The following is a 14000-nucleotide window of genomic DNA, read 5'->3' on the forward strand; positions in this document are numbered from 1 at the left end:
TTGGCAGGGAGTTGCAAACAAACCAGAAGTGATCTTTTATTGTCTGTACCTCTCCTCACTTTCAAAACTTGGATAGACTCTTGTTTTAAGGCACTTACGAGCAGAAGGGAATTAAATTATGTTTACATCAGATTTATGAGTCAAAGCTCCTACAGTGAACGAGATTGATAAGTAATGGTAAACATTTTTTTTCTTTGTTTTTAGAATATGTCGCCCTAAGAGCAAGACCAAAACATCAGAACAGTCGGCCAGAGAAGTCAGTGACGTAAGTATGCTTTTTTCTTTACAAATACACACAGAGAAATTGATGTCTAATTTAACCCAGCGGGTCTGAGCACGTGGATTAACTTGCCCTTTTTCACACTGAATGAAATTCTCAGAGAGAGCTTTTTGTAGCCATATCCAGACTTTCCAAGTACTCAGATAAGCTTGGAACCCTCTGATTAAAAAATTGTTTTTTTTTGCTTATAGGAGACCAGTGATCAGATTTGCATAAAGTTTTGCTTTTATTTATCTTTTTAAAATTTCTGTTTCCAGTGGTCGTACACAACTTATTTCAAATGATGTGAAAATACACAGGTTCATTTGGAATATTTGTACGACTTATTGTAAATGACGTGAAAATACACATTGCAATGAATGTATATTTGCCACGGTTGGTTCGTAATGTAATCTGAATCTCCTAGGGTTCTGGAGATTCCGATTTTTTTCCTCAAACTCTGATTTCTAGGGAGGATTCTGAGGAAAACTCCTATTTTTGGCCATGGAGTGGTTGGCAGCAGGGGCGGCTCGTGGGTCTTAAAAGTGGGCGCGCACAATTAGGTTAAAGCAGGTTGAAGATAGTTAAGGGCATGGTAAATGAGATGTTTTCTTCATCCTACCTGTTTTGAGAAAATCTATTTGAAGAAGAAGTCTACCTTTCGTTCTTTTGCTGCGTTCTTTTGCTGCAGCAAAAGTGTCCATTATTCTGTTGACGAAGTTGAGCATGCTGTTAATGATGTCCTTGTGGATCGACATAAACGTCAGTGCGATTTCTAGGATTTTGCATGCTTCTCTTAATGTTGTGTCGAGTTTGTAGTCCTTCAGAGTTGAATAAAGGCCCTGGATTGTATGACCTTGAGCAGACTTAAATATTTCATTGCAATGTAATACTTATAATTCTGTTTGTAACTTGATTTTATGCAATACAGTAATATTTTTGTAAATGATCCTAAAAGAACTGTAGGAAACGACTTTTGGTAGTCCCGGAATTCGGAGGAGTTGAAGATTGATAGTGCGTTGAATTTATTTTGCTTCAAGAAACTGTGAACAATTTGAGAAACTATTAGACCTATGTCACAGGCCTGCTTTCCAAAATTTGGTTGGTGTTGTAATGTCTACGTCTCTTGGAAGTATGTTTTCTGTGGTCTGTTTTGTTGATAGAACACGTATACTGTTTCTAATTTCATCGACGGCTACTTTAAACGTGTCTAGAGCTTGTTAGGTTGCTATTGGCGTTGTGCTTCTGTGTTAGAGGATCCCATAAACAGTGCCAACGTCCGTGAACGTTTTGTTGAAAAAGTGCAAAAAGAAGAGAAATGTTTCGCTCTTTTATACATTCAGGATACCATCATGGATGGAATTATCGTCCCACTGCTCAGACTGAATTTCTTCAAGACAAAGGTGGATCTCTCTTTTCCAAATGAAGACTGCTAATTAGTCGAAACTTTAAATTCCACTTTGTTCCAGACGGCCTTGGAATATTCCTGTGACAAACGCGTCTGAGAACGCCGATGCATTTTGTAGAGTGGGTAAAAAATGTCAAAGAGACTGCATAGCGTTAGCGAAAAATACCTCTGTTCCCCGACAAATCACCCTTTTCATGACTGCAAAGGGCGAGTTCGTGAATTTCACAGAACAAAATAACTCGATAACCTTACACAATTCGTGCCTGTTCTTTCTCACTAGTTCCTTATTGTGAGACGTTGCAATGTGATGACCAACGACTAGCTATGCTGCTATGTCTACTTGACCGAAAGTATGATGCTTAACGGCATTGTTTACGTGCGCTCTTGATGACTCGTGACTTTAATTCGTTGTTTCACATTTACAAGATCAGTAAAACCTGTCATAGACTATTACTTGGAGTCGTCTGTTCCAAAAAGCAGACAGGAGAAACAGCAGGCCTACAATGAGTACAGTCAAACCTGTGTAAGACGGCCACCCATTGTCAAGGAGAAAAGTGGCCGTATAAAACAGGTGGCCGTCTTATGCAGGACTGATCAAGATAAAGAAAACGAACCATTCCCATTTGAGGCCCCAATCGAAAGTAGCCCCACTATGATGTCTTTGTTGGTGTTGTTGTTGTTGGTTTGTATTTCGTTTGTAATTTTAATTTTGTCGCTGATTTTGCACAAGGGTGGCAATAAAACGAAATGTCTCAGACAAGGAAGACCGAGTGCCATATTAAAACAAACACATGGGTCGCCACCACTCGGAGAACGAGGGACACTTCTGTAACAAGTTCATGTTGACGTCCTTTGTTACTTCGTTACTGACTGGGTAAACAGTGACCACTCATCTCACTTATGATTTGTGTATGAGTTCTGGGCGGAGCTTATGGGTTATGAGGGATTACACACTTACTTCACCAGCAGCTGAAAATTGGTAGGCTCTATTGTCAACAGTGGGAGGGGCCTACGCAACATGATCGGTTGGAGGGACTACCTAACAACAACGACAGGTGATTGAATTATGACGGCTCGCCCACAACGCCAGCGGGCCAATGCACAATTTATGACAAAACGTAAAGGAGTCACTAAGGTGACCGTCTTAGACAGGCATTATTGCTTAGTATGATAGGGGTTGTGTGTTAAATTATGGTGGCTGCGGCCGCGTTGGACAGGTGCCCGTTTTACACAGTTAAATTATATAGAAAAAACGCAAGGGGGGAAATGGAAAGTGACCGTTTGTACAGGTGGCCGTCTTATAGAGGTGGCCGTCAGGGCAGGTTCGACTGTATTTGCTAAAGCTGGCTGTAAGCCACACCACTTTTTGTTGGTAAAGTATTATTTTGATATCTTTGGGTTGGTGAGGATCTATTTCTTTCACTCTCTTCTTGTTACTTTGTTTGGTGAACTGATTTTATTTGCTATCAACTTCATTCATCCTGCATTGGAATACACACTCGAGTAATAAAACTTTCACCACTAGGCCTACACCATTCCAACTTCTAACACAATGACCTAATTACGTCATACTGACCTCGCTCAAGTTCAGGGTTACAGAGATGGGGCTAGAGATATAAATGGCAAGACAATGGACCAATCGCACATCACTTTGAGCACTCCGACGGATTGCTCCAAAGCTATCATAATACGGGCATTGAATTATATAGGCTATCGTGAACTGGTCTGAGGACGCAATATTTTTAGACTGCCTCTATGGGCTTTGTTCGGCTGGTGCACATTGAGATTGTGTCGCCTTATTTATATTTATGAACTAAGGAACTCGGTCAAAACGTCATCATTGTTTGGATCGGCCCATAGAGCATTTTCCGAGATAGATTACATCACTGAACATGATGTTTTTTACTTGGGAGAAGCACAAGAACTTGGTATGGTATAGTAGATGTTGTAGATGTTGTAATGAATGAATAAGCTCTGGCGAGGAACTTGTACAGAATACTGATTGGATGGTGGAAGGTAAAGGTTCTTTTATTGTCTCTTTGTGGGTGTTGTGCGCTTTAACATTTTTGGGCGGCAGTGCATGACCGGGCTCTATAGACTAGCTGCCCCTGGTTGGCAGGTCTGCACATCTTACAAAAGCACAGGACTTGAAATATGTAACCAGCACAGCACAAACACTGTAAGGATAGCAAATTGTCTTTGGAAATAAAACAAAATCATTTTTATCGTCCTCCAATTGGAGAACCTCCCTGTATGCTGTCACTGTATTTCTATTTTGTGTGATCAGCTTTGTTTGGAAAATTTAGGGATTCACGTTTGGTTCATTTCAGAAATTTCTTTTAGAATTGCTCAGTGGATGGGAATTTGTTAAGTACACCTGTTTTGGAATTTTGAACTGCCAAATGATCTTTAAAGTGCGAAACTTCCTCACAGGACATTTCAATTTGTTAGTCCTTATCCAAGAAGACTAAGTGTTTTATTCTACCTACCCTAGGGTCAGGGGGTGAAGACAACATGAGAAGTTGGTGGATGATGGTTTAACAGGGCAAATAGTATGTTTATACATGCAGTCTTCAACACTTCTCCTTTGGTGTTGAAGACCCTGGAGGAAAGTTGCGGAATGAGGAAGACAGGGAGACAGCAGAACACCACGTAATCAGTAGGATTCGGGAAATGGGGATAAAGAGGGGAGAAGGAAGAAAGGAACGATTATCTGGAAAGGAAAGATGTCACCATAGTCAGACAGCCACCGGAACAATCAGTACGGGTACCTTGCGGGCTTTGGTGGTGGAGGGAACTGAGCACTTATAGACCTGTCCGGTGTGCAATGACGTTGTTGCCCAGTACAGGTAATACAGGTAATACATACAGTCCTTTTCAACTCAGGCAGTTGGTGGATGGTGGTTAAAGGGGCAAATAGTAAGTTTATACTTTTAATTCATTGGCAAAACCTAGCAGTAACCAGGGCTGGCAATATTATGCTTTTTTGATCTTTCATAGCTTGAGATTTTAGTAAATAACTTAATTAATCTTTGCATTCTGAACATTATTCATTGCTGGAGAAACAAAGTTTGATGTTTCAGATAAGAAGAAAAACAAACTGAGAATTACCTTTCTATGGTATTTTAACATTTTTATTTCAGAGTCTTCCTTTCGTGGAGTACGAAGTCCACAACCAGCTGATCAACAAGCTCAAGGTGTGTTTGGCATCAAATGTGCACTCTCATTATTCGTGACATGCTTTGTTTTTGGTGTGGTTAAACATTTGACCCACGCACTATGCCACTCTCGCAGGAGATTGCAACAAGACTAAATAACAGTTGTATCTACTCTAATGGACACCTGTTCAAGACAATCACCTTTGCAAACAGCCACTTCACACTTTCCCCTTTGCATTTTTAAAAATATTATAACAACACTGTCCCAGCTGTTGACCTGTCTAAGGCAATCTCTTTTCTTCTCAGTAAGTGGCCATCATGGACAATTTTCGACTGTACAGGCATTACACATAAATGGGATGTCTCTTCTATGCTATCATGTGCTTATTCTAACGCAAACAACGGCAATAAAATGCTGGTCATGATAGTATTTTCACCTTTGGATAAAGGACATAGGTGTGAATTATGATTTTTAAGATTGGAGTAAATCCCCTAGTCTACCCTGGTGTCTGATGCATCTGGTTTCTTTTGATAAAGTTATTTCCCATCTAGATGCAAAAATAATTAACAAGTTTGTCGAGTGAAAAGTAGCAGTCTGTCTTCAGGATAGACTAGAGCAAATATTTTGTTCGCAATGTGTAGTTGGAAGGTGCTACCGGGAGGTCATATTTTTTCATTGTTCTTTCCATGTTGTAGTCTGCCTGTCTTGCTTTTTTCCTTTCACCAAATGACCATAGCGTATCAATGTACTTTTCTTTTACTTTTGCAAAATAAAATTGGTCTGGAACATCCATGTCGCTATATTAGTGAACTTATTTGTATGAGCAGCATCAGGAATTTATTTTGGACTTTGACTTAATAATTTTTATGCAAATACCTCCATTATTTTCTAACTATTAGCTATTTGTGAGTGATTTTATATAAAATGAACATGTGCATCTGTTTCAGACCCTTTTTTGGGTCCTACATCTGTTAAATGTTTATTTCCTCCTCCTTTTTAGGTCTTTTTGGATTGCAATGCATTGAGATATGTTCCATGTTTCATTGAAATGTGTCTTATTTTCTGCTATAAATTTGTTGTTCCTTTTGTTGCGCTTTAATTTTTTTGGGTCTCATTCTCTGGCACTGACTAGGAGTATCTGTAATATGTTTCCATCAGTAACTCTGATGTTCAGTGTCGTAGGTTACTGAGGTTATTCACCTTGTTTTTATCTTGACTTTTTTTTACTATTTTGGAGGGTGTTTTTGTGTGGTTTGTTCCTTCTTTTCTATCAAACATCAATTGTCCTTATCTCTCCTGCTTCTTTTTTTTTTTTGTATTTTACTCTCTAGTAACTCCTCTAATCTTTGGCATTTATATGACGTAAATGTTTTGCAAATGCCGTTAAACTCTTAGTGAAACTAAACTAAAAAAAAACATTTATTTTCTCAGATCCGTGGCCTGAATTGCCTATTTGGCTTGAAGATCCAGATTTGTTTGGGAGATAATATGCTGATCGCTGTTGCGGTACGTTATATGTTTTCTTTATGTGTGACATTTGCTCTAGCACAATACCTCAATTTCACTGTGCCAAACACATTTACGTACTAGGCCTGAAACTTTTGTATGTGCGGGCGTTCTGTGGCTGAACGAAAATTAAGTTTGAGATGGTCTGAAGCCTGGTTCTAGTTTAGCCTTAGAACACCACAAAAATGAAAGTATCAGGCCTTGCATGTTAATTTTTTTTTTAGACTATCAAATCAAGGCATTTGCCATAGCAATATTTGTGTCACAAAATAATAGCAAAAATCTGTTTTACATCATGATGTTAAGTTTCGTGGCTTTACGGTTATTAGACTGGTGTCTGTGGTGTAGTTGTTTGGGGTTTTGCCACTCTACACATAGGACTTGAGTCTGATTTCCATGTAGGGAGGATTTTTATCAGTTATCTGTGTCTTTCAGTTGGGTTGTTGAGTCCTTTGCAGAAGAACAGTATGGCAGTTGGGGGTAGAAAGAGATGTGTGTGTGTGTGTGTGTGTGTGTGTGTGTGTGTGTGTGTGCGTGCGTGCGTGCGTGTGCGTGCGTGCGTGTGTGTGTGTGGAGGGGAGGGGGGGGGGGAGGAGATGTGGTAGGGACATAGTCTGATTGCCTGGGAGGGTGTATGGCAGCATGCACAAGCTTGTATTTATGTAATTGTACATGTTTTACACCCCCATCAACACTGCCGGTGGTTGGAGGGCGGCACTGGAAGGTCTTACTTCTTCACTTTCCCTCTGTTGTTTCTGTCTGCCTGTCTTACCTTTTTCCCAGCACTAAATGAACATTATTGTGTAGAAGTTCTTCTTTTCACTCAAACAAACAAACAAACCGTCGACACCATTTAGCTCATTTAGGTAGTTTCGTCTCCCTTGTGGCATACATGATGGGTGAGAGAAACTCGTCTTCCCGTCTAAGTCTATGTATTCATGATGAAGTTCAGTGAGAGATTTGTTTTGACTGATTTTGTTGTTGCATTGGGGTTGGGGGGGGGGGGGGGGGGTTAGGTTTGTTTTTAAAAATTGTTTTATGTGGTTATGTGTGTTGATGTGAAAGAGCTGTTTTCGAACTGTTAAATTTCATTTCTATAATTTTTTTTCTCAAACTTTTGATGACTTAAGTTTTTTCATTGTGACTTTCTTAAAATATATCCAATCAAAATGCGTTCAGTTCCATATATGGTGTGCAACTTTTAATGTAATTTTAAAAATTGTTATGGATTTGTTTGTTATTTTTTGTCTACCTAAAAAAAAATAAGTGAGTGGACAGCGTTCATTTTTGTTTTCTTTTGTCATCCATAGACAGCGACAGGGGTCTACATTGGACCCCTCCCTGCCCCGCCTCAACCGAAGATCTCTTCAGAGGTATGTAGATATGGTACTTTCTGTGGCTGTTTTTTAAACATAAGTTTTAACAGAAAGCAAAAACAGCTACTAAATCATTTTTTTTAAAAAGAAGAAATAAGAATAGTCTACTTAATGAAGAGAAAGATGAGAGGACATCAAAAGGGAAAGAAGATGGAATAAACTGCAGAACTGGAAGGGCAAAAAGGGACAGTAGAAAGGAAAAAGAGAGAAAAGGACATCTGAAAGAAAGATAAAAAGACCAACAAGTAAGATGGAAAGAAGAAAGGATAACAGATTAAAAAGAAAGAAAGAAAGCACAACAAAAAAACAGTAAAAAAAAAGAGAAAACAAAAGATTTGAAGCAAACAAGAAAAAGACAGCTTCGTGGATGTTTCGAGGGAGATTTATTTTCCCTTGATTCATGGATGACATATTAGCAGTAATAGTATGAACAGTAAAAAAGGTTTCTTTAATAATAATAATCATATGAGATTGCATTTAAATAACACTCTAATCCATACGAGTATAAGCTATGAATGCTTTACATCGATGACATGATTCCTGAAAATAAACCTCTCTCGCACAAGAAAAAACATTTCATATGCTCTAGAAAACTAGTTCAGTGACATGTGGAAGAACTTTCTAAGCCATACATTAAACTGATACTTACGCTACAACATTTTAAACTAAAGACAAACTGAAACAACTTTTGTCACAGGCACTCGGTATGAGACAAAAGATTCATGTTCAACTGTTGACACACTCGATTACGTAAGCCGTTGACATGGAAACGGTGGTCATCTTGAAAATTGGATAGATAGTTTTTTTTTCTCCACCATTCCTACAGTTTTTAGCTTTTTAGAATTCTGTAACTTGAAAAATGTCACAAATAAATAGATGCTTGCAGCTGGCTATTTTGATTTTTGATAATATACTTGGAAAGTATCCAAATTTGTTCTCAAAAGTGGGAATATTGAATTTGATCTTTAAAAAAGATATTTTTGGCATGAAAAAAATTGTAAAAAAACAGTTCCCAAGCAAAAATTTGAAAAACTAACCAGCCCACTACAAGTATAAACTGATTTTCTAACTACATGCCAAATTTCAAGTCTCTGTGTTGGAAAATTTAAAAATGGAGAAAAAAAATGACATATGCAAGCAAAAGTGGTGAAAAAATGTGTTTTAAGAAAGACAAGGTTAAACATTGAAAATGTTAGTACACAACGTAGAACCCAGTAAAATTGAATTCTGTTAATGTCACTCACTCAGCGACTAGTGTCAATAAAATCTAGACTGGATGGGGGATTGGAAAATACCAAAAGTAAAAAATGCTCAGAATGAGTGAAAATCAGTCCCCGAGGCTCTAGACCGGTCCCACAAGCCCCCTTTATTACATTTATACACATATAAGGACAGCAGTGGAAACAAGACACATAGGTGCATGCTAGCACACCTCATCTAAGACTTTTAAAAATTGAGTTTTAAGCAATCGCTTAACCGTTTTCATATTTCAGACATGTGCATGCCATCGTTGATAATGACTCCTGTATTGAGACTTTGTTAAAGTGAGGGTTGGTGTCTTGCTCAAGAACATTCCACAGTGTTGGCTGTTTATCTAAAACAGGCATGGCCAAAGGTGTCCAAGTCATGGGCCAGATTAAGCAATTTCGAATATCTCACTGGTCAGAGCAGGAGAAGATTAGGTGAAATTGCTTGAATTACCCAAGCTCTCATAAGTGAGACTAAAACTGCCACAACAGCATATGTCACTCAAGGCCATCTCATGAGATAAAACTATTAGATCTATTGTTTTATTAAAAAATCAACTAACAGCGGTCCACATTCATTATTAATCTTATAGGTCAACTCGTAGGCTGGATTAAAATTACTAGTGGGCATGATCTGGTCTGTGGGCGGATAAGCAGTATCAGTGGGGGCAGGTTTTTGTCCATGCTTGGTCTAAAAACCTGCTCCCTCTGATATTGCTTATCTTTCTATGAGAACATGTACACGCCACCTACTGACTCAAATTTTATATCCAAGAATAAAAAGAATTGATTGCACCCCCCCCCTATTTTTCCCTGTATTTTTATACATATTTGTGCTTCCATTAAAATTTCTAAAAATGATGGGTTCAATGGAAAAACGGGTGTTATCACAAACTGGAAGTAGTGAGCTATTAGTGTCGTAACTTCGTGTACGTTTAGCTGGTGGTTTATTGTAATAATAGTTGGATTGGAAGTCAGACAAAGGTAATCAGCGAAAAGTTAAATAAAAATGTAAACAGTTGGCAAGCTCTTAAATTGATACTCTCACAAATTCCAGTTTATGGCAACGCCCCATAGAGGATTCACAACTATTTCTTTAAAAGCACTGTTGAAATTATTAATTAGTTTCATGGTTTTTTTCGTTATATGCTATTTTGTTATGAAAAAGGTTAATTTCCCGCTTTGAGATGCTGAAGTTGCGGGTTTTTGCCTTAATTATGACTATGCTGTCAGATTAATCACCTTCACTTCCGTACATTTTATAACCAGCGCCCACTTTTGCCTCCTTTACAAGGGGATTTTTTCCAAGCGGAGCACTAGATAATACCTTTCTCTATGCGGGTGATCTCTGCCACCCACCAGTGACCAAATCTTACCCAGGTTGGCAAGTAGATGATGTAGATGTTTCACACTCCCCTTGACGTTCCAAATCGTTTAGAACCTGCCTGTTTAGGCCAACCTGGGCTCTCTCCCCCCCTCTCTCTCTCTCTCTCTCTCTCTCTCTCTCTCTCTCTCTCTCTCTCTCTCCATCTCTCCCCCTTTCTCTCTCTCTCTCTCCCTTTCTCTCTCTCTCTCTCTTGTTCTTTCTCTCTCTCTCTTTCTCTCTCTGTCTCTCTCCCTCTCCCCCCCCTCTCTCTTCGGTCGTTATCTCTGTCTCTCTCTCCCACATACACACACACACACTCACACTCACACTCACATATACTCACAGGCTCAAACACAGACACTCTGAACAGGGGCTCTCGTAGCCTAGAGGTTAAGATGTTCGCCTCTCATTCAAAGGTCCTGGGTTCGAATCCGGGTAGTGAGCGGAAATTTTTTTTTCTCTAAAATTGCCTCCTTTCACCTTCTTTCCTGCTCTCTAGAAATGTTCTGTCGTCTGCTTTCGTCTTCACTTTCTACCCCCACCCCCTCACCTCCTTTGCCCCCTCCTCTGGGCTCCTGACTCTTTCTGCAGCCTTTCTACTGCTACTCCTTGGCTCCTTACTTCACTGCTGTCTTTCAGCCACACCCCTGATCTTCTGGTAGGAAAGATCTACACCTAGACTTCTCAGACAAGGGTGTAAAATTTCAGGTCTCGTGTGCAAGTTGCGCACGTTAAAAATCCCTTGGTGGTCTAAAATCGATAAGAGTTGGCTTCGGCCGCCACCCGGGCAAAATTCAAAATTTCCTACCATTGAAAATGTTTATTGTGTCCAGCGGGCTCATATGACCTTATGCAGTTGCGAGCGCCTTAAAACACTTACCAAAAGAAACACTCTGAACTCAATCTGCTTGCGCCCCCCCCCCTCTCTCTCTCTCTCTGTGTCTCTCTCTGTCTCTCTCTCTCTATCACTTTCTTTCTTTCTCTCTTCCTACCTGTCTCTCTCTCTCTCTCTCTCTGCCACTCTCTCTTTTTCTCTCTGTCTTTCTTTCCCTCTCTGTCTCTGTCTCTCTCTCTCTCACTCTCTCTTTCTCTCTCTCTATCTCTCTCTCCCTCTCTCTCTCTCACTCTCTCTTTCTCTCTCTCTCTCTCACTCTCTCTATCTCTCTCTCCCTCTCTCTCTCTCTCTCTCTCTCTCTCTCTCTCTCTCTCTCTCTCTCTCTCTCTCTCTCTCTCTCTCTCTCTCTCTCTCTCTAATGGGCCTCACTGGCGTTTTGCAGGTGGCGACGGCGGCAGAGAGTCAGGACATGATCATGTTGCAGAGAAGAATCAACCGGACCGTTCACATCCACAGAGACCGACTGACCAGTGAGATTGTGGTGAGCTGATGCTCTTGGGCATTTCGCTACCTTAGAATTACACAAAGGTCTATCTGCTCAGTGCTTGGTCTTGAGAAATTTGACTTTAAAAATTTCGCATTTCACAACATGTCAAGCTTTTTCGAATGCAATTCTGTGAATATCTTGATAACACTTTCCAATAATTTTATGATATTGATAGGGCAGATAGAACATTTGGTATCTGACCTCGTTGTCTTAGTTACTCAAAACAGCTAAAAATGGCAGATAAAACTTTGTAATTCTGAGGTATTGATTAATCTCCATCGCTGGGTGGGCATGTGTGTTTGCACAGTATGAGTGGGTGATGAGTGGGCAGATTCTGTATTGTGGTATACAATACTTCCTCAAATGTCACAGAGGTTACGTTCCAGAACCTCACACAACAGGAGAAAATCAGTGAAGTAGAAACAGTCTATTCATTTAGTAATTTACGCCATCATGAACCCTCCCCTTACTCTCATTAACCTCTGCCATTCTCTTACACAGGCTGTGTACACTTGGAGCATGAGACACCACAGTGTAAAAAAAATGAAACATTTGTATATATATATTTTGTCACTGTCGTAACAAGATGGAATAAGGGACTTCGGGTAAATTTTTCAGGAGAAGAAAAAGACAGATTTATTAAAAGGACGGCTTAGAGCCATCCGATTTTCAAATTGTTAAAATAGACCCCTTTTGGGTTTTTTATTTGGATATAATTTTTTAACCGGCATTTGAAACATGCTTTGTAGAATACATTTTGCAAGAAAAGTAAAATCGAAATTTTGTAGTTATCTGATCTTGTCATGATTGCGATGCTTTGCTAATAATTATGATCAGTGGCTTCTCAACCAATAGTGTTGTCAATAGGGCTTCCCTGATTTTGTTATTTCTGTTGGGATAAAACTGCTATTTTCCGAGCCTGCGATCTTTAAACTGCGATATAATGAGGGAATACTGTACTCTTTCTACTTCTTTTCTGTGTTCTTTGTAGCTTGCTGTGTTCTCGACCTTCTGTCATTGTTGTCTTGACTCTCCAGATATTGCAGTGTGACTTGCTTACACTCAGTGTATGTCGGGAGGCAAATTCTCGAATTGAAAAGTACAGGGCACAACTGCATTAGTCACAATTGCAATTGTCACAATTTAAAGGTTTTGTCTTATTCTTTTTCTGTCTATAGCTTGGTTTGTTCCATCAATACAATTCATTTTTATCAGAAACAGCTGTAGTCACATACTAGTGATATCTACACCAGTGTCACATGGAACGAACAACAGTGCTGAACAATCTAGAATGGTTTGCCTTTTAGCAGAATGATTTATGTTATAAAGCTCACAGAATTAAGCTCTAAAACACCCTGAAACATATTTGTAACTATTATTAAGAGATGCGGCTGGTCCATTATGAGTTTTAAGTGCTGTGATCCCACTACTTTTTGATAGTTTTTTTTTGGTGCAGCAATTGAAGAAGCGGTCGAAAATGTTCTTTTTCATCCTCTGTATGTGCTCCATAATTCCACAAGTTTTGGTGGTTTTTTTTGTTGTTGCTGCAATTGAGGAGGCGATCAAAAATGTTCCCCTTCATCCTCTATATGTGCTCCTTAATCCTCCCACTAGTTTTTGGTGGGGGGGTTTTTCCTACAATTGAGGAGACGATCGAAAACATTCTTCTTAATCTTCTATATGTGCTCTTTATTCCTTCCACTAGTTTTTGGTGTTCTTTTTGTTGCCATTGAGGAGGCGATCGAAAACGTTCTTCTGCATCCTCTGTTTGTGCTCCTCGGAGAAGTCGATGCCGTGGTTTATCTTGACCTTCTTGCCTTCCCGTTTGGCCAGGTCCCAGTTCTGCTTCTCTCGATCCACGTCGTAGTGCTCCATTTTGTCGTAGATCTGTAGGATATTACAGAGAGGTGATTGGTTGCGGATCTTTTTCGTTCCCCTTGAAACAATTAAGATCATTCAGCAAACAGATTGAAGACGTGAATGATTATATATGTTTTACATCACTGACAATAGTTCATTCGCCAAGCAAAATAGAAAAAAATAGATAAAATAAATAGAATAAAATGTAACTAATAAGAAGTCAAACTGTTTTAAAAGAATTGTTATAAAAAATGCTAATGACATGGGTAAATTCAAAATGATAATTAAAGAAAAGGTGAGAGAAAGTGTGTGTATCCATGTGTGTGTGTGTGTGTGTGCACACGTGCACATGTGCGTGGATGTATATATATATGTGTGTGTGTGTGTGTGTGTGTGTGTGTGTGTGTGTGTGCATGTGCACGCATGTGTGTGCGTAT

General features: G+C 39.4%; 1 protein-coding gene across 1 annotated transcript in view; it reads left to right on the plus strand.

Moving 5' to 3' along the window:
• The window catches only part of LOC101847147 (C2 domain-containing protein 5), a gene marked incomplete in the record, with an annotated part of 96074 nt that overhangs the window by 43359 nt on the left and 38715 nt on the right, over nt 1–14000 (plus strand). Inside the window, 5 exon segments of the mRNA XM_013088323.2 lie at nt 205–265; nt 4811–4864; nt 6258–6332; nt 7643–7705; nt 11599–11697. Coding sequence (XP_012943777.1) covers nt 205–265; nt 4811–4864; nt 6258–6332; nt 7643–7705; nt 11599–11697 — 352 coding nt within the window.

The sequence above is a fragment of the Aplysia californica genome, unplaced genomic scaffold, assembly GCF_000002075.1.
Source record: "Aplysia californica isolate F4 #8 unplaced genomic scaffold, AplCal3.0 scaffold00723, whole genome shotgun sequence".
In the NCBI taxonomy this organism is placed as follows: Eukaryota; Metazoa; Mollusca; class Gastropoda; order Aplysiida; family Aplysiidae; genus Aplysia; species Aplysia californica.